The sequence below is a fragment of the Coenobita brevimanus genome, chromosome 86 (genome assembly GCF_032717465.1).
Source record: "Coenobita brevimanus isolate Jiangsu-jjx chromosome 86, ASM3271746v2, whole genome shotgun sequence".
Classification (NCBI taxonomy): domain Eukaryota; kingdom Metazoa; phylum Arthropoda; class Malacostraca; order Decapoda; family Coenobitidae; genus Coenobita; species Coenobita brevimanus.
The window spans coordinates 27,995,977-28,017,991 of record NC_137039.1 but is presented as its reverse complement, the minus strand read 5'-3'; the positions used below and the strand labels follow the sequence as shown (position 1 = coordinate 28,017,991).

At 43.2% G+C, this 22,015-nt stretch overlaps 1 protein-coding gene across 3 annotated transcripts in view; it reads right to left on the bottom strand.

The window, feature by feature from the left end:
• eIF5 (eukaryotic translation initiation factor 5) overlaps positions 1-22,015 on the bottom strand; it is a 99,914-nt gene that overhangs the window by 21,883 nt on the left and 56,016 nt on the right. For all 3 annotated transcript variants that reach the window (XM_080280912.1, XM_080280913.1, XM_080280914.1), the window contains 4 exons: positions 18,132-18,285; positions 13,796-13,977; positions 13,543-13,645; positions 8,132-8,292 (listed from right to left, as the gene is read on the bottom strand). In XM_080280912.1, the coding sequence (XP_080137038.1) occupies positions 8,132-8,292; positions 13,543-13,645; positions 13,796-13,977; positions 18,132-18,285 (600 nt within the window). The remainder of the gene's footprint in view (positions 1-8,131; positions 8,293-13,542; positions 13,646-13,795; positions 13,978-18,131; positions 18,286-22,015) is intronic.

The window sequence follows — 22,015 nt, the reverse complement described above, 5'->3', positions numbered from 1 at the left end:
TACACAGTAACATACAGCTAGGTCTAAATGGTTCTTTTTCTCAATAAATGCTCTACCTATAGCTCCTTTCACAATGCTGGTCACCCAGAGACTGATGTGACATTCTGTGAGATGCAGAGGAGTGAGTGTGGTGTGTGTGTGTGTGTGTGTGTGTGTAGGGACACCACGCTGGTCGATGTTTCTCATGCATCCATTCTTTTACCGAACAAAATTCGTTATATGAACATAATAGTCAGCCAGCTCAAGGCGGTCATTAACCCCTACACCGCGGGCTTGTTTACCAATGACTTGCGTGTGCCGCGGGGTTATTTGGGCTCCGACAGACTCTCAAAAAATATTTGCCAAAAATCAGTTATTAGTCCTAGAATAATAAAATTACATATGCTTATAGCACATACTTTCAGCTTTCTCCTGGAATGATTGTTGAGCCTTCGTCAGTTACCGTAGGACTTGTGGAGACCTCCGAAGTAGGGTAACAAAGTCTCCACTTTACACTTCCCGACAACCCGTAATATGATTACCACAGCCAGATACAAACACTATAAACACTATTCTACAATTTTCAAGTAGTTTGGGATCCATACTAAAAAAAAAACACTGTGAAAGCTATGGAAATTACGAGCGCGTCTGATCGTCGCACTGGCACTGGTTCGCTCTTAGTAGTCTGACATTTATTATTCATAAAACCCCTCACACTTTATATTTCTATTACTATATAACACTTATATATATCTACAGTCTTTATTCATAAGTTTCCTTCAGTAGTATTAGTTTATTGTCACTGTAGGGATTCAATTTCTTTCAGTAAAATACGTAGCATTCACTTTCTCGTCCTGTATACTGGCATTGAGAGTGAATGTCACTTTCATCTTCACTCTCATAACTCATAGCATTCAGACATGCTAGAGTGAAACTTTCACTTTCATTACTCCTAGGGTATATACTCGTATTCTTATAATACTACTCATTTACATTTCTATTTACGTTCTCTATTTTATTTACGTTATTTACATTTCTATTTTATTTACACTGTGTTGTGCACTGTCACTTGAAATAACTTATAAAACCATTTTCCATTGTTCACGTATATTTACATTCATTACTTTCACTTGCTGTTTACACATTATTTACACATTATTTACAATTCCACTTGCACTGTTTTACTCAATAGAAAGATCGTAGTCACTCTTTTATCAATTGTCAGCCCTTTACCTCTTTCCACACGAGGTTTAGTAGGGGTAAAGGTCACAGGGCCATTTGCATGGGGGTGAAAAAAGGCCTTGAAGTCAGCAAGAAGAAACATACGTACTCTCACTTCGGAAGTTGAGAGTAACCTGATAACGGAGGGCTAGCGTGGAGGCCTGCTAAGGGGTTATTCAGGGTTACCAATATTACTTCTTGAAACAGCTAAGTCTAGCACTGATATGATTGGCAGGAAATCTAGACAATACATTATAAATTTGGTAGTTCCAGGTGAATGTAAATATCACTTAGGCTTCTCCCTTCCCTCCTTACATGTATATTTATTTCGAAAATAGATTAGAGGCCTACTTAGGAGATATATTTTCAGAGCTACCAATGTTAGATCTTGAAACATCTTTGTTTAGCACTGATATGATTGGCAGGAAATCTAGACAATACATTATAAATTAGGTAGTTCCAGGTGAATGTAAATATCACTTAGGCTTCTCCCTTCCCTCCTTACATGTATATTTATTACGAAAATAGATTATAGGGCATATTTCAAGTGGAAAAAAACAGCGAAAATTAGCGAACGAGTGCACGTGAGGTGTTGTCAGGTGATAATTACCCAATTCCAGGTGTTTGGCACTCTCACTTACCTTATTTCTTTCTTGTATATATTATTTGGTATAAGAATAGGACATAGGGCTTATTTCAATGGATGAAATCAGTGAAAAATTCCAGGGAAGATTTACTTAGCGTAGCACGGCCAGGCAGGCGAGAGGATAGGGTAATGGAGGGGGGGTAGGGAGGGGAGTCAAGAACGGGGAGAAATGGCTAAATTGTCAACAATGGATGGGAGTACAGATGAGATTAGGAGTGCTGACTAGTGTTGGACATTGGCAGTACTGATAGATGATACAAGCCCCCACTTGGAAGCCCGGGTGAATTCAAAATAACACAGAATCACAAAAGCGACGCCCCGCGGTATGATCCCTTGCTCCCAAGCGTCACGAAAGTGACGCCCCGCGGTTAAGGGGTTAAAGCTGAAATTCATTAAAAGGGGGTTCAGTATATCAAGGTTGACTACAAATTTTTAAAATACTGATTTAATTTTATCATCATCATCATCCGGACCTCCTTTCCCACCCAACAGCAGGGTGAGCAGTAGCAATGTCCAGACAGCACAAACTTGCCCAATCCAAATAGGCCACACTTCCATTCACATCATTCAAGCCCACGTAATCCTGGCTCCACCGGATACGCCAAAAACATTCACCACATTCTGCTGCTTCACACAGCGTATCCGATTGAGTCAATCCGGACACTGCCATGCTCACAAGGGGTGCCGAAATCCCTGATCATGCATTTCTCCTCAAAAAATTCATCCAGCCAGCTCGATCTCTTGTCAGTTTCCTAACCTCACTGACTTCCAAACCTCTCTTCCTCACACTCTCATCCATCATATCTCTCCACCTTCTCCTTGGCCTACCCTGCCTCCTCCCTCCTTCAAATTTGCTCAGGTATACCTTTTTTACCACTCTATTGTTATCCATTCTTTCCACATGACCATACCATCTCAGTACACTCTACAATTATGGTGTCCAGCGACTTCCTCACTCCACACCTTTCATGAATCACATTATTTCGTATCCTATCCACTCTCTGTACTCCATATATATTCCTCAGCAGTCCCATCTCCATTGCTCTTACTCTTGCCTTTTCATTTTCATGCCACACCATAGTCTCACACCCACATGTTAGGGCTGGCACTAACACTCCCACATGTAAGCCTCTTGCAGCTGCAACACTCAAGCCTCCGTTTCTTATCAAGGCCATCATTGCATTGTGGGGGTGGCCTTAATGAATGAGGGTGAGATTTGGAAGCTTCCGGTGTTGCTGTTTGCTGATGATACAGTATTGTTGAGTGAAGATGAATGGGAGTTGCAAGGTTTGGTGAATGAATTTGGGACAGTGTGTAGGAGGAGGAAGCTGAAAGTTAATGTAAACAAAAGTAAAGTTATGGTGTTTGAGAGGAATGAAGTCACAGAGTGTGCAGTGAGGTTGGATGGTGAGGATATGGAGAATGTGAGTGCATTCAAGTACTTGGGTAGTGTGATGAGTAAGGATGGAACTTTGGGGGATGAAGTACGTGAAAGGGTACAGCAGGGAAGGAAGGTTGTTGGCACACTGAAAGCAGTGATGAGAAATAGGGAGGTGAGTATGGAAGTTAAGAAGTCACTGCATGATGGTATTGTGATCCCTACCCTGACGTATGGAAGCGAGGCGTGGACCTTGCAAGAGGGGAACAAGTCAAGAGTGAGAGCAGTGGAAATGAGTTACTTGAGAGGAGCATGTGGAGTGACATGGAGGGACAGGTTGACGAATGAAGAAGTGAAGGAACGTTGTGGGGTAGATGTGGATGTGGTTGAAAAGATTAGGAGAAATACACTGAGGTGGTTTGGACATGTGGAGAGGATGGAGAATGAAAGACTGACTAAGAGGGTGTATGTAGGTGAGGTGGAGGGAGGGAGAGGGAGGGGTAGACCGAGGATGAGGTGGAGGGATGGAGTTGAGAGGTATATGAGGGAGGGGGGGGTGAGTTGGGGGGAGGGGAGTCAAATGGTGGGTGACAGAGTGACTTGGAGGCGTTTTGTCTGCGGCCACCCTTTGCGGGATTAGGGCGTCGGGCTATAGATAGATAGATAGATCCTCTCTTTTCTATCACTGTACCCATGTATTTGAACTCTCTCGCCAATTCCAGTCTCTCTCCATTCACAGTGACACCGCACTGGGAGTCACCTTCTCTCTCACTAACCATCATTTTACAATTTTCTACATTTACTCTCAAGGCACGATGCTCACAGACATCAGCAAAACTCTGCACTGGCCTACCAAGTTCTTGTCCGGTACTTGCAAGCAGTACTGCATCATCAGCATACAACAAATTTGAGATATTCCATATCACCATTCATTACCAGCACCATCCCTCTCTCCATTACTCGTGTTTTTACTTCTCTCATCACCCAATCCATATATATATTGAACAACCAAGGGGACATCACATATCCTTGTTGCACGCCCACACCGATCGTGAACCACTAACTCAGATGCCCATTAACTCTTACACATGCTTCACTACCATCATAAAAACTCTTGACAGCACCTAACAGCTTACCAACTACACCATACATGTGCAAAACTTTCCACAATCCCTCTCTGTCTACTTTGTCATATGCTTTTTCCAGATCCATGAAAGCCATAAACACCATATGGTCGTTCTCACAAGCCTTCTCTGCTACCTGTTTCACTGCAATTACTTGAACCACACATCCTCTGCCACTCCTAAAGCCACCCAGTTCATCATTAACTAGGACTTCTGATATCTCTCTTACTTTCTCTTATAATAATTCTTCCATATACCTTCCCTACCACACTCAATAAACTTATGCCACGTTAGTTCTTGCACTCACTTCGCTCACCTTTATTTTTGTACGGGGGTACAATCACAGCCTTTTACCACTCTGCAGGCACAGTTTCACTCATCCATGTCTTCTTACACATCTCCAACAAGCATTTCATTCCAATCTCTCCACTACACTTATGCATCTCTGCATACACCTCATCAACTGCAGCAGCTTTCCCATTTTTCAGCTGTTTCACGGCGCTCTTCACCTGTGCGAGTGTCACGTCTCATGGCACTGCATTCCTTCTCTGCACACCCCCAAATCCAATCATGTTTACAGCCGCTCTGCTCTCTCTATTCCCATTCATCAGGCTTTCAAAACATTCTTTCCATCTGGTCCTTACTTCATCTCCATGGGTTAGTAACCTACTACTTGCATCCTTCACACCATCACATTTCTTTCTGCTTTCACTTCTACATTTCCGCATCTCTTTCCAGAATAACTTCCTATTTTCAAAGTAGTTCACATTCATTTTTCTTCCCAGACCATCATTTACCTCCTCCTTTTTCCTCTTCATTAGTCTCTTGACGTGCTTCTTGCTCTCGATATACTCGGTTTTTATTTCAACTGAACCCCTATCCAGTAACCACTTTAGACACTTCTTCCTCTTTTCCTCCAGTGCTCTCTCAACCTCCTCATCCCACCATGCCATACCCTTCTTCTTTGTTGATACTCTTGCCACACCACACACCACTTTAGCATTCCTAACTAAGCAATCCCTATATGCATTCCACAGGCTGTCCAGATCCATTTCATTCCAGTTCACTGATTCTAACTCATCCTCTACTTTGGTCCTGTAATCATCTGCCATTTCTTTGATCCTCAGCTTCTCAACACTCAGTCTTTCTCCCTGACTGCTCCTCTCTCTCTTGATCCACCTCACTCCTCTCAGCTTGATCTTGCATACCACGATCATATGATTTGACAAACCTCCACAACGTCCTCTCACAGCCCTCATATCAGCAACCATTCCCATCATCGACCTCTGTATGAGCACATAATCAATCAGGCTTCTTTCCACACGATCCCCGTTTCCTCTATACCACGTATATTTATGTGCATCTTTGTGTTTGAAATAAGAATTACAAATCCACAACCTCCTCTCCTGACACATATCCTTTAGTCGATTCCCATTATCATTTTCTCCTGGTACTCCATAACAACCCATTATATCATCCTCAGGACCAGTGCCTAATCTTCTGTTCATATCCCCCACAATGATCACTTTAGAGCTCCTGGGCATTTCTCCCACTACTTCACCCAGCTCATCCCAAAACCTGTCTCTCTCTCTCAATCCTGTCATCACACGGTGCATACGCTACAATCACTGCCACTTTCACCTTCTCAAACTTGAACTTGACATCCATACACCTCGAGCTGACACATTTGTAGTCTCTCATTCCACTCTGCCACACCTCATTCATCAACAAGGCAAATCCTTCCTTACATCTTCCTCTCCAATTCAATCCCGAACTTACACATTTCGCACCCTCCCACTCCTCCACTTCACACCCTTTCATCTTCATTTCACACAATGCTATCACAGCATATCTCGCACTCTTGAACACATTCATCACTTCCACCCTCTTGCTCTCCTCATTCACACCTCTCACATTCCACATGGTCACGCGAGTCTGCCCATTTGGTCGGGGCCCTGGGAAGGTATTGGGCCCTCCAAGGCTCTCTGAAACTACTGCCATGATTAAGTGATTTTGTATAGGGGAATCTAGAGGACACTTAACCCTGCCAGAAACCTCGGTTATATGGTTACCACCCAGCATAGTAAATGGTTTCCTGGGTACAACCATTTGGCTTGTCACTCAGTGTAAAGCTTATATGGCATCACTCTACATTGAGTGAGTGGATGATGGGCACCCCCACCTACCACATGCAAAAAAAAGTGCCAAGTGGACTCTTGATTCTTGTCTGAAATACAGTAGCAGTCATGCACAGCTCTTACAACCATGGTGACATCCTACCATTTCCAACTTTCTGATGTCTTTACAGGTATAACCCGGTTTTACAAAGCAATTGGTTAAGTGAAAACCCACGGCTAGGCGGGGTATCGTATATCAGGGTAGATTTAACATCTCAGGTACTGTATAGGGATGTATTTTTGAGCCTTGGGCTTCCTCCCCCCCCAACCAAGTCCTAAACCCATCCACATGAGTCCAAAAACAAGTTTCTGGCTTACCTAAACCCCCAAATAGCTTTAAAATAAGCTAAACTAAGTCTAAACGCAGTTTATAACTCACTAAATCCAAAAATAAAATCTGAAAATCGTCACATATGTCTGGAAAAAATCAAACTTAGTAAATTATACCCCTAGACTGATAATGTTCACCCCATCTGTGACAAACACATTAACAGTTTATAAATCAACCTAAACACAAAATTTAAGTCTTAATATAATAAAAATTGGTATAAAAAATAAAGACCCATCATTAAACCGGAGTCTGGTCATCGTCAGGCAGGGTACGAGGCTATTTCTACCCCCAACACTAAGCTGGGGTATCGCATCGAAGGATATCATGTATCGGAGTATACCTGTATATAAAATAATCTCTATTTTGCTAAATTTCTTACAGGAGTACTGACAACCACACTTGACAATCACTTGCTTCATCAAGAAGTTATCAGCAATTACTAATTACCATTTCTTTATCATCATCATCATTATCTAATCCTGTGTTGCCCCATAGGATCATAGAAGCCCAGGTTAGGCGAGCTGGTCCTGACATTTAAGATGAGTGACCAGGAGTGACCAGCCTCACTCATCCCTGAGTGGCATTACGAGAGCAATAAATCCCAACCACCCTTGGATATAAACCTGCACAGGTTCGATCCGACTGGGTCGCCTTAATTACCCACTAAACCACTAGGTGCCATAAACTGGTTATATGGTTACCACCCAGCAAAGTAAATGGTTTCCTGGTGTACAGGAAACCATTTGGCTTGTCACTCAGTCCAGCGTCACCCATTAAAAAGGGGGAGGGGGGGGGCAGAAGAGAAAGCATCGTCACTTGTAGGCATAAAGAAGAGTAAAGAATGAAGGAGAGAAAGTAAGAGGACGGAGAGAAAGAAGGAAGGAAGAGAGGCAAGGGCAGTCACCTGACAGCAGCACTACGTCGAGTGAGTGGATGGTGAGTGCCTCCACCTACCACTCTTTAAATATGTGAATATTAAGTTAACAATGGCCAATTTACAGGTAATTCAAAGTTCAAATGCCATGAAGTATGAGCAATGATACAACCTTTCCCAACTAATGACACAATAAAAATACCTAAGCTGCAGGATCCTCACGTATGCCAAGGACACAGCAGTAAAGCCATTTATTCCCAATATCTTTATACTGTACAAGTAAAGATTTCAACAGCTCTCTCCAGCTTGGGATCAAAACAGCATCCTTTTAGACAGCACATAACTTTCCTGATCACTCAATTATCACCTCCACATTAACAGATGTCACATACTGTACTTACATCATTATCTTCTGCATCCCCATTTACATCGTTGTCAGAAGCATCGGACTTCTCAGCACGGGGGGAACTGGGCCGCAAGGTGTCTTTCTGTCCGTTCTCGGTCTTCTTTGTGCGCTCCTTCCTCTTAGTCAAGGCAGTACCAGGTTGGTTGGGCTTTGTGTCTGTTGCAAATTATACATACAGGAGCACACATTACACTCTACTTACAATACAAGCCATTCTCATTATAAGCCAAAGATGCTTTCTGAAACTTTTTTGGGAACTGACATGTCAGGTTTGTAAAAAGTTATGGAACTTTAGTTTTCTGTAGTTTACTATGGACTTGATACCTCATGTATGTAAAATAGTAAAAGAACTTAAAACTGGCAATTTACATCAAAACAATATGGCTAATATCTTCCCTACAAAAAAATAGTATTGTATAAGGGATTAAGGTGTCTGACAATAGATAGATAGACGGATATTGCTTCTGGGAAATAACTTTGTTTACCGACTTGCAGTCCATATTACAATGATAATGTCACAAATGCATTTCTGCTGTTTGTAGTACTTCAGTTAAGTACAGTAATCTCTCAATTATTCGAGCTCCATATCCAGTCATGCTGTGTACACAGACGTCAGGCCTTAGGTATGGATCTGGATTAATTTGTCCGTACCCAGACATAAAAGTTCCGGCATCGGCAGGCAGCCTACATGGTAAAAAAAAAAAAAAAAAAAAAAAGCCTACAGGTAACTTTACACTCCCTCTTCTCTCTCTCTTTCCTTCAAACTTTCCTCTTCCTTCTGCCTGCAGGTGACTCTACACTAAGTGACAAGCCAAATGGTTTCCTGTACACCAGGAAACCAATTATTATGCTGGGTGGTAACCATATAACTAAAATTTGACACCTGGTGCTTTAGTGGATAATTATTGCGCTACAATCGGATTGAGCCGGTGAAGGTCTTTATCCAAGGGGTGACTGGGGTTGATTGCTCATGTAATGCCACTCAGGGATGAGTGAGGCTGGTCACTCTCATCTTAAATGTCGGGACCAACTGCCTAGCCCCAGGCTCCTACGCTCCTCATGGTGCAATGTAGGATTGGATGGTGGATGGAAAAAAAAAAATCACTCGGGTGGCTCACCAACCTCTTTGTCCATTCGAGGGTAATTGACCATAACCCTAAAACAGAGAAAACAAGGCTCTCTGGCTCTCTACCGAATGGTCCAAGTCCCCTGACCTCCCAGATCACCCAGTAACATACCGTCAGCGCATGAAGAAAACAGATGGTAACCCACAAGCTGAGTGAGAATGGCTGTTCGGATCTCAACCGAACGGTCAAAGTCATCCGGCCCTCACAATCACCGGTAATATACTGCTTTTGAGCAAGGAATAAAGATCATAGCCCACAAGCTGAGCGAGAATGGCTGTCTGGCTGCCAACCAAATGGTCAAAGTCCCCCAGCCATCAGGATTAGTCGGAAACTCCCGCCCACACACAGCCATCCGCCACCTTACTGAATGGTCAAAGTTGCATTGCTGTCTGGATTACTCAGCCACTCCTTAGGCCCATGTTGAATGGGAACTCAGTGTTTCCGCCATGTAGCAACATTTGCCTGGGCGGGCGAAAAGGACACTTGCACTCGTAGGTCAGTGTGATGCTTTTTGCATGCATGCTCACAGCCAAGCATGGGTGGAGACATGGCAATGCCATAAACTCCCCAACAATACCACACCTCAGTTCCCACCTTTGTCTCTCTGCGTGTGGACATGCTTTGTCGAGGTAAAGCCATGGCAGCTTCCATTCTTGTGTTTGTGGTGGTGCTCTACCTTTTGCAGGCGTTAATCTTCTTCGTGGTGTTCTCGTGTACATGATGATGGCCCCACCACCACCCGAGAAATGTAAGAGGACAGTTTTAACTCTAAGGAGGAAGCCTAAGTTACTGGGCAAGGTTGACGCAGGCTGGCCAACTTCACGTTGGCCCGTTCAACCTTGTTTTACAACAAGAAATCACAGGACAAGCTTACTCAGTACAGACGGAACTATGGCAATACCACTCGCAAAGTTGACTTGAAAGCGATATGCCAGCTCTGCCTAACCAGCATTGAACAGACGACTTTGGTTTGGTTCCACCAGCAACAGGGTGCCAGCGTGCTTGTTCGTGGGACCAAGTTGAAGGCTGCTGCCGAGAAGTTTGCACACCTTCACAACATGCACAACTTCAAGGCATCCGAGGGTTGGCTCTTCCGGTTGAAACTTTGGCATGGACTTACTGGCCGTAAGGCACATGGACACTGTGGTGGAGGATATCGAGCTGTTTTGCCAGAAAAAGCATTGCCTGATCAAGAAGGAGGGCCTTGTTATAGGTCAAGTGTACAATGCTGATGAAACTAGCCTGTTCTACCGCTCCTTGCCCACCAACACCCTGGCAGAAGAGAGAAAGAAGACTGGCATGGTCAGAAGTTGTCCAAACAACGTGTCTCGGTGTTGTGCGGTGCCAATGGCAACAGGATGCACCGCCTCAAGCCCATTCTTGTTGGACATGCAAAACAGCCACATTGTCTCCGCGTGGTACCATTCTGTGAGAGCCTGGCTTACCGCAAAAATCTTCAGAGACTGGTTCCATGGACACTTTGTCAAGGAAGTTATCCATTATCAAACTGAGGAACCTGGTATCCCTTGCACCCAGGTGAAGGCTCTCCTGATCCTCAACAATGCCCCTGAGCATCTGTCGGAGAAGGATTTGGCTGTTGATAATAGCCATATTGGGTGTAAATTTCTGCCACCTAATATGAGTGTTCTCATTCAACCAAAGGACCAAGGTGTTATCACGGCAGCCAAGAGACTGTACCATCAGGGGTTCTCGATGAGGTGATGGTGGTACTCAAGGACAAGGAAGGGGTCGACACATGTGGGGAGCAGACCTTGGAGAATGTGCGGTGTTACAACATCAAGTCTGCGGTGTCCAACTGGGCCAATGCTTGGAAGGAAGTCTCCATCAAAACCTTGGAAAGTGGTTGGTCTCGTCTCCTTCTGGGATGCTAGGCCATGCACGACTTTGAAGGATTTGACGTGGACGATTTCCACCTTCAGCTATGAAATACAGGCGAGGATATGGACTTCAACAGCAGCAATTCAGGTTATCAGATGCTGTGTGATGAGATCGCTCCTGCTGTCTCTGCGGGGCCAACAGAGGCAAGCAACAAGGACAAGGATCATGACCCTGGCCACCCCACCACTCCGTCACTCCCTCATCTTGATGAGCTACAGGCCGGCATTAAGCAGGTGCTTGAACATGCTGAGCACCCTCATTGCAACAAGGAGTTGATGCAACTTAAGCTGGCAATGGATCTGCGGGCAGGCATGGATGCTGTCATCCTCCGACGGAATCGCCGCACCTATCGTCAGACAAAGATGATGATCGACTCCTCCTTCAAGCCCACCACCCCCACAAATGCCAGCCACTCCCCCCCCCCCACTCCCTTGACTTGTCTTCACACTCAGATCCACCACCAAGCACATCAACAGCTGTTGAGTCGCCATTAGACATGAGTTTGCGGCTGTCTTCAGAGAGTCCCGAGGAGGGTTGGGCTCCATCATCTCACTGCACATCCCTGCTCTTGGGGGAGGGGGAAGGGGAGGAGGAGGAAGAGGGAGGAGGAGGAGGAGGAGGAGGAGGAAGAGGGAGGAGGAGGAAGAGGGAGGAGGAGGAGGAGGAAGAGGGAGGAGGAGGAGGAGGAAGAGGTAGGAGGAGGAGGAGGAAGAGGTAGGAGGAGGAGGAGGAGGAGGAGGAGGAGGAGGAGGAGGAGGATTACTTAGGAAAGCAAACAGCAAAAGACCTTATGGTCCTTTCGAGGCTGCTTGTTACAGAGAAGACTATGACTACAAGATCTAATTCTACATGCTGAAGGATAAGGATAATAAAGTAAGAAGGCTCCCCCCACCCCCAAACCCTCCAGGAAAAAGTGAGAAAAACCACCATGCAGCATGGAAAAACTGACATGGAAATTTCACAGGAATACTGGAAAGGAAAAGTCACATTCTATAATACTCTGTCTATAATTTACCCAACTGAACAACCAGAAAGATAAAGTAATCAAACAAACTAATAGTTATGGCATGACATTATAAACGGGTACGCTGAGTTAACGGGGCGTCTGTGGACGTAGCGTGGAAACTACAGCGCACAGTGTGGATGTTTGGGGGTGGTTCGGCAGCCTTGCCTAGCACTTTTAAGGTAGGCAGCAGTCAATCAGGCCCTAGCTCCATTCACTCCACTGAGACAAGGAAATCTCCCATGTGGGACAAGTACACAAGTTTCCTTCTGAAGCAGTGACCCCTGGTACATTTAAAAAAAATCCTGATGGTGGTCACTTCACTAGCAGGGACCCCTCAGTGATCCACAACCCACCACAGGTCAAAAGAGTAGTGAAATTCAGGGCTATCTGTGCAGATCCTAATCTGTGCTCACTGTGTATTACTTTATATGCACTGAGTAAATCGAAAAATGTATAACAACGTGACACGATGCTATGTATGTTAAGGGTACAAGGTATCTTGTTGAAATGAGAGGACTGCACAGTGTGGATGTTTAGGGGTGGTGCAGCAGCCTTGCCTGGCACTTTTAGGGTAGGCAACAGTCAATCAGGCCCTAGCTCTGTTCACTCCACTGAGACAAGGAATTCTCCTATGTGGGACAAGTACACAGGTTTCCTCCTGAAGCAGTGACCCTTGGTACATTAAAAAAATCCTGATGGTGGTCGCTTAGCTAACAGGGACCCTCAGCGATCCACAGCGTTGGAAGTAAGAGTATCATAGTGACCGTTAACTCCGGGCTATCTGTGCAGATCTTAATCTGTACTTATATTACTTTATTTACTTGGAGAAGGAGGAGTAGGAAGAGGAGGAAGAGGAGTGTTTTTTTTATCTTTTCTGAGTGGCAGTATTAGCCAAAAGACCACGTGGGATACCTGTAGACCTTCTTCAGCCCAGTGGGTTACAACACCTGTCTGTTGTTCACTGGGTGGTAAATACTGTTCTTTTTCATCATTTTTACTGTTTACGAACAGTTTTCTTGGTGTTTAGGATTATATTGCATATTGCAATGTGTTTAATGTCTACAAACAGCAAAAATACCACAGAACACTGCCAAAACTACGAGGGTGAACTGTGCTTATACGCAGGGTTTTTGTTGTTTATGCATTTTTTTTTTTTTTTAAGGATTATACTGCATATTGCAATGTCTAAAAAACAGCCAAGAGACTGCAGAACACTGCCAAATTTAGGAAGTGTACAGTGCATATAGGATGGGTTAGGGTACAGGGTGGGTATGGGTAGGGTATGGGTTGAGTTTGAACTTTGCCCCTACTCAGATATGCCTTTGGCTCTATTATGTCAGATAATCGAGGGATTACTGTAGATGGTTTGCATACCTGGATGGTTCTTCAGGATAAAAGTGGTGAGCTTGTGCCTCATGTCCAATAGCCCTTGGTATCCACATGCCTTGCACGACTGTTTGATGATTCCTTTCTTCTCCTGTAATATCAAACATACAAAAACTATGCAAAGATAACAAAACACTAAGTTCAATAAGCTCAAAGCAACTGCACAGACCATGTGTTCATAACTCTTTATTTGTGGTTCAGTAGGGCATTATAAACCTTAAAAAATCAGGAAATCACTTACATTGGGTGACAACACAGTCTCCGGATTTTCACATTCTGGGCAGAGTACAAAACGCTTAATGAAACCATCCAAGAGATCCTGAAGTTTTGCAGCATCATGGGAGCCATTTACAATGTATCTGTCATTCTTTGTGTCAAACTGGGTCTGTGCACCAAGTTCACATCCAAAGTACTTGCATGGGTCTGAAATAAAGATTTACTCTAAGTAGGATATCTACCTAAATACCTACGGTCCTTCCAATTTATCCAGATCATTTGGGCGTTGTCCCTCACGGGACTTCCCCTACATGAGACGTTGCCACAGTTTCTATTGGGCCAATTATCGGATTAGAGACAAGGGTTAACCCTCACTCCCAGCTCTCTCTCTCTCTCTCTCTCTGCATATAAAATCAACAGTTTATGGAGATTTATTTCTATAAAAAGTCTAATACTGTTTTATGAATTATTAGAATTTGAGGAAAAGCCTCCTGACTTCATCTGTCTGTCTGTCTCTCTCTCTCTCTCTCTGCATACAAAATCTAGTTTATGGTGATTTATTTCTATAAAAAGTCTATATGGTCTTATGAATTGTTATAGTTTATTCTGGTGACTTTTGTGTAATGCCGGCAAATTCGTCTGACTGTTACTTCAGAGCAAATTCGTCTGACTGTTACTTCACTCACGTTGGTGGCCTTTGCTGTTCGAGCAACAGCTTTTGAGGGATCAATTATAGGTCCCCTGTTTGCCTTCTCTTTTAAAAAATACTTATTTACGCTGTAAATAAGTTCTTTTCTCGACTGTTGAGCAGACGAGGGCGAGTAGTAGGGATAGGAGCTTATCTTTTAATGGCGGTCAGAGAGAATGACCTGCGGACTGACACCTGAGTCCTGACCTACCCTCACTGACTCACCTACAAGTGCGACAAGGTTGGAAAGCAACGGTGCCACGAGTTGAGGTATTTATAAAATGTCACTGTTATTATTAAAAACAATAGGCATTTCCTTACACTATATAGCCTTAATAAAGAATTACATATACTGTACATGTACTGTAAATAAATTTCATTCAGAAGTAGTAAATAGCTGACATGAGACAGAGAGGTGTGTTTTGGTATAGATTCGGCAGCGTCGCTCAAAGGGGAACTCCTGTGAGGGACAACGGCCAAACGATCTGGATAAATTGGAAGGACCATAGGCTGCTTCCTCTAAAGAAGAGAGGTAGCCAAGACATGACACTTCCAATTTACTCATCCAGATACACACATTTACTCATCTTAGCACCAAGAGGATAGATGCTCACCACACCACACCACGTGACGGTACACTGCGCAGTGCAATCAGCGACACCTGCAGCAGGGTCCGACAGCAGAGCTGGCTTACCGCTGCCAGATCATAATGGACCTATCCCCTTACCTGCACCTGACCAGATCAGGTGATCAGAATAAATGCAGGAGAATATCCCCTCAAGGCCACATCATCATTTATTCATTTACAACTTCCCTCCAGTCATCCCTATGGCAGGGAGGAGGATCTGGCCGCACTATTGGATGGTACTACCATTCTACAGCCAGGTTGTGTTAGGATGAATCCTGCCACTGTATTCCCTGTGCGCCATAAAAGGCAACTAAAAGGGATGGGGTGAGGGGACTAGGGACCCCCTCCTCTGTTTTTTAGTTTCTACAATGAGCCTTTTGTAAATATACTGAGGATAACTGAAGATAGAACCATCATCACAAACTTAACTTCCACTACTTAATACATCCTGAGGCTGTGTGTGTGTGTGTGTACCTAATTGTGATATACAGGTAATGAGATATGCTCATGGGGTCCCATCTGTTTCTCAGTAAGTAAAATTTGGCTTTAAACTCATTTAAGTTTTTAGACTGGACGATCTCTTTGTCCAGGCTATTCCACAGGTCTATACATCTATAAGGAAAACTATATTTTTTGATATCCTTCAAGCAGTTTGGCTTCATCAGTTTCATTCTGTGTCCTCTTCGTACTCTCTTATCCCATAAAAACAGATCTTCTTTGTCAATTTTATCTACTCCCATCATGGTCCTGAACACTGCAATCATGTCGCCTCTCTTTCTCTTTTCCTCTAAGGAAGGCAAATCCAGCTTTTCAAGCCTCACTCTGTACGATACATCTGCCAGACTGGGACCATTTAGGTTGCTGTTCTTTGTTTTCTCTCAATCTTGTTTATATCCTTCTTTTTGTGAGGGGACCACACTACTGCTGCATATTCTAACCTGGGGCAAATCATGGCCACTATCAATTTTTTCATCATCTCATCCATATAAAGAAAACCTACTCTTATATTAGTCAGGAGTTTATACATCTATCTAATTGTCTAGTTAATGTGTTTTTCAGGTGACAAACTGTCCTGGACCAGCACTCCCAAATCTTTCTCTTCTCTAGCATTTATGATTCGTTGATAACCCATCAAATAATTCAGTGATGCCCTCTTGGTACTTTTACCCATTTCCAATATTTTACATTTCTTTGCATTGAATTTCATTTCCCACATCCGGCTCCAACTGTGTATCCTATCCAGATCCTCCTGTAGCTTTTTACAATCCTCCTCAACCTCTACCTTCCTCAAGATCTTTGCATCATCAGCAAACAAACTTGCATAACTGTTCACTCCATCTAAAATATCATTTTCGTAAATCAGGAACATTACTGGCGCCAACACCGAGCCCTGTGGGACTCCACTTGTTACTTCCCTCCATCCAGATATCCTATCCTTTATTACTGTCCTCATTTGTCTGTCTTTCAAAAAAGAGTCTCATCCATTCCAGGAGGTTCCCCTTCAGTCCTCCTATATGCTCTGGTTTCCACATTAGTCACTTATGGGGTACCTTCTCGAAGGCCTTATCCAAATCTAAATACACACAATCCACCCAACCATCTCTCTCCTGTAGCACATCAATCGCTCTTGAGTAAAAACTCAAGTTGGAAACACATGACCTTCCACTTCTAAATCCAAACTATCAGCCAAAATATTCATCTCTTCAAAATATTTAATCCATCTATCTTTCAGAATTCTCTCACACAATTTTGCAACCATGCTGGTTAGGGACACTGGTCTATAATTCAGGGGTTCTTTCCTGTTTTTTCCCTTATAAATTGATACCACATTTGTCCTCTTTCATTCTTGAGGCACTTTCCCCTTCCAGAGAAAACACAACTAAACTGTGAATCTTATCCGCCAGTTGTTCTCTGCATTCCTTCAGTACCCAATTAGAGATTCCATCTGGTCCTGGGGCTTTCCTTACATCTTGAGTTTCAAGTAATTTATACACTTCCTGTACTTCCACTTTTATATCTTTTATCACTACATTTCTAGTCACTCCCTCCCCTTCCACAAACTCCTTTTCATTACTGAAAACTGATTGGAAACATTTGTTCATTATTTCTGCTTGCATTGCCACATCTTTATAGACCTCTCCTTCTACTTTCAGTTTGGTGATTCCTTCCTTATGTTTCAGTTTGCCATTGACAAATCTATAAAACAGTTTGGGTTCATCCTTAAATTTGTCTATTGTACCTTTTTCAAAATTCCAAATCTATAAAACAGTTTGGGTTCATCCTTAAATTTGTCTATTGTACCTTTTTCAAAATTCCAAATCTATAAAACAGTTTGGGTTCACCCTTAAATTTGTCTATTGTACCTTTTTCAAAATTCCTTTCTTCCTCTCTACATATTCTTGTGTATTCATTTCTCGTTCTTGTATATTCTTCCTTTGTTCTGTTGTGTGTGTGTGCATGTCCGCACGCATGCATGTTCTACAGTCAATGTGGAGGCACTTTTATTTACCTGTTAAAATTTTAATTACAAAGTGTTCTTTGATAACGACCAAAATCTATCAGTTTCCTCTTGGAATACCATAACTTAACATGGTAAGTCACTCATTAGATCCCAACTGTTTCTTCCACTCACATTACCCATCACTAATATGGTAGCTAATTCTTTGTTCATCATTCTACACATACAGTAAGCCTCTGCATACTTCACAATCTCAAACTAAACATAAGAATACATGCTCCTTGGATTAATTATGCATCATTTTTGCACACCTGATCCTATGGTCCCACCCGTTATGCTAAATTTTATCACTGTAAATTACCACATCACTATGACTGACTGCCATATTCTTCCTACTACCAGACTATCATAAGTTAGAAGAGCAATTGAGACATAACTGAATCAGTTGACGAAGGCTGTACCTTCCACTAGTAAATAAATCTCCATTAAACTGAAGAAAATTTTTTGGGGATAGCAAGAACCAAGTTATCTGCCTAAGGAATTATGGCCATCAAGGTTTCTGAGATGAGTACTATGTATTTGCTTACAGGTAGGGGGACGGCCGAGAGCCTTGGCCACTTCAACCATGTTGACAACGACAGTCTTGATGCCGTTGCCCTTTCCCTCGACTTTGGCGACTAATTTTGGCATCTTGTACCGATAGAAGGCATCCATCACGTTGCGGTTCACGTTGTAACTCATCTGCAGATAAACAGTACATTTGTGTCAAATTTCAGCATATGTATCACTTACCTTACTACCAAAACATTTCTAAGTCTGTTCTGGGCTTTATACTTCCTTGAAAGAAATCCACTGCTTCCCAATAGTAGCTGAAAGTTTATTCTGGGTATCACCAAATAATCTTCTTGACCTTAGGGAGGAGTTGTAATAATTCAGAGAGAATACATCAGCTCCTGAACACTCACAATGCATTTTTTATGAAATATCAAGAACAAAAATTATGAAATTCATGAGAGAAATAAAATATTGTTAACACTGGTGCATATTATCTAGGAAGCCATTTATCTATCTATCTATAGCCCAACACCCTAATCCTGCAAAGGGTGGCCGCAGACAAACTGCCTCCAAGTCGCGTTGTCACCCACCATTTGACTGCCCTCCCCCCAAATCAATCCCCCCTCCCTCACAAACCTCCCATCCCTCCACCTCATCCTCAGTCTCCCCCTTCCTCCATCCACTTAACCTACATACACCCTCTTAGTCAGTCTTTCATTCTCCATTCTCTCCACATGTCCAAATCACCACATTGTATTTCTCCTAATTCTCTCAATCACATCTACATCCATCCCACAACGTTCTTTCACTTCTTCATTCGTCAACCTGTCCCTCCATGTCACTCCACATGCTCCTCTTAAGTAACTCATTTCCATTGCTCTCAGTCTTGACTTGTTCCCCTCTAGCAAGGTCCATGCCTTGCTTCCATATTTTATTTTTTTTTTTTATGCGAGGAAGAAGGAACCAAAGGCATGAGCCCGCAGTTACAGTTCCCTCCAAGAGAAAAACAAAATACAACAGAGAGCCAAATTCAAGATCCGATCATTTTGAGATGCAGTGACTTCTCAACTTCCATATTCACCTCCCTATTTCTCTATCACCGTTTTGAGTGAACCAACAACCTTCCTTCCCTGCTGTACCCTTTAAAGTACTTCATCCCCAAAACTCCCATCCTTATTCATCACACTACCCAAGTACTTGAATGCACTCACATTCTCCATATCCTCACCATCCAACCTCACTGTGCATGCTGTGACTTCATTCCTCTCAAACACTATAACTTTACTCTTGTTTACATTAACTTTCAGATTTCTCTTCTTACACACTGTCCCAAATTCATTCACCAAACTTTGCAACTCCCAGTCATCTTCACTCAAAAATACTGTATCATCAGCAAACAGCAACACCGGAATCTTTCACATCTCACCCTCATTCATTAGAGCCACCCTCACATCCACTGCCCTACCTTGCACCTCCTTTACAACCCCATCCATGAATATATTAAACAGCCAAAGAGACATCACACATCCCTGTTTCAAGTCCCACATTTAGATCAAAGAACTCACTCAGCTCACCATCCACCCGCACCATAGCCCTAGCTCCCTCGTACATACTCTTCTCAGCACTCAACAATTTCCCATCCATTCCATATATTCTTACAACCTTCTACATACCTTGCCAATCTACTCTGTCATATGCTTTCTTCAAGTCCATGAAGGCAGCACTTGCTTTCCCTTCTCTAGATACTTCTCCATTAAACATCTTAGAACAATATCTGACCTACACACCCTTTTCCCTTCCTAAATCCCCCTTGTTGTTCTTCAACTAGCTCCTCTGTTATATGCCTAACCCTATCAATGAGTTATCTACCATATATTTTTCCAATCACACTAAGAAGGCAAATACCCTACGGTTACCACGTACTTCTCTCTCCCCTTTTCCTTTGTATAACGGAACAATTATACCTGATTTCCAGTCCTTTGGAACCCTTCTCTCTTCTGAAGCCAATCTACACAACTTCCACATCCACTCAACAATCTCACCCCCATACTTCAGCATTTCACCACACACACCATCAATTCCTGGGGCCTTTCCCATCTTGATCATCTTCATTGTTTCAACTACTACTGCCCTACTGATCTCTTCCTCCCTCCTCTCATCTCTTCTCCTCCCAGCCATTCCCTAACCAGTTATACCTGCACTGCTCTCACTCTCTACATTCAACAAATCCTCAAAGTGCTCCTTCATCTCATTTTCTCTCTTTTCTCCACCAACAATCTATTATTCCTATCTTTCACTCCCCTACTGTTTCCCCTTTCACATTATCTTATGTCTTTTACCTCCTTCCAAAACAATTTCTTACTCTCTCTCCATTTCACACTAAGATTCCTTCCAAACTCTTCATCCACTCTCTTCTCACTCTCCTTCACCAGTCTCTTCATTTCCCTTCTCCTGCTCACATATACCTCTCTCTCTCCTCTCTCTCACCTTCTCCCCTACTTAGACTCACTAGCCAGTCACTATAAGCCTTTTTCTTTTGTTTCACAGCTCGTTTCAACTAATCATTCCACCATGCTGTCCCTCGCACACCCCTGCATCTCATCCTTACTCCACAAACCACTTCGCACGCTGCGCCTATCTCTTCCGTGAATATCTTGCATACTTCTTCCACCCCTTCCATGTGCTGTAACTCATACCTTCCCAATCTTTCTTCTACTATGCTCTTATACCCTCCATTATTTCACTCTCTTGCAGCTTCTCCACTCTTTTCACAGGAGCTGTTTCCTCCTGTCTTCCCCTTAGTCTCTTCACCCATTTTCTTTACAGCCTTACCTTGGCCATCACTAAGTGATAATCTGAGATTCCATTCTCCCACCCTCTCCACACTCTTGCATCCAACACTTGTCTTCTCATTCGCTCATCCACACACACATAATCTACCACTGCCTTTTGTTCAACCAGTTCATCGTCCATCCTCCTCATGACTCTCCACATATACCTGTGGATCATCTTAAGACAGAAGAATGTGTTGGCTATTGTCAACCCCTTACTAGCACAGATGTCCACCAAAGCACTACCATTCCCATTTACTTCAGCTGGCACACCCCACTGACCAACCACTCCATTCACTCATACATTTCCAACTTTGCCATTCATGTCTCTAATCAAAAACACTCTCTCGCTCCTCTCAAACTTATCCATACATGCTTCTACACTCACCCAAAACTCATTTTTCACTCTTGCCACTCGGTCCTCTGTCGGCACATACGCACATACAATCGCCCAAGTTTGTACACCTACTTTCATCCTCACCCATATAATCCTTGCACCCACCGTTCCATACTCTCTTATATTCTTCTTCCACTTCTTGCTTATCATCAGACATACTCCCTCTCATTCTCATTAATTCCTGCACATATTCTCACTCTCATCTTAAATGTCAGGACCAACTGCCTAGCCCTGGGCTCCTACGCTCCACATGGGGCAACGTAGGATTGGATGATTGATGGATTCCTAAAACATATTCCCATTCTCTCACCCTTTCACCTTTCCATTTAGTTTCAATCAACATACATCCACCCTTGCATCCTCAAGCACCTGAACAATCTCTCTCTCTCTTTTACTTCATCATGCACTCCTCTCACATTCCGTTTATACACTAGGTTAATTGTAAAAAGGTTATCTATTCATGATCCATTCCCTTTTTGCCTCAGCAAGAGCATGGGGGCCTAAGGCTAAGCAACTCAGTCCAGATATTTAAGGCGAGTGACCAGCTGCTTGTCTCCGAGCAGCAACACAATGGCAACACACCCCAACCACCCTTCATGACAAAGTGCATTATGGGCCACTTCCAACCGAGTGCCTAAACTTTATCACCAGGCATCCAAGATACTGTATAAGGGCACCATGAGTACTA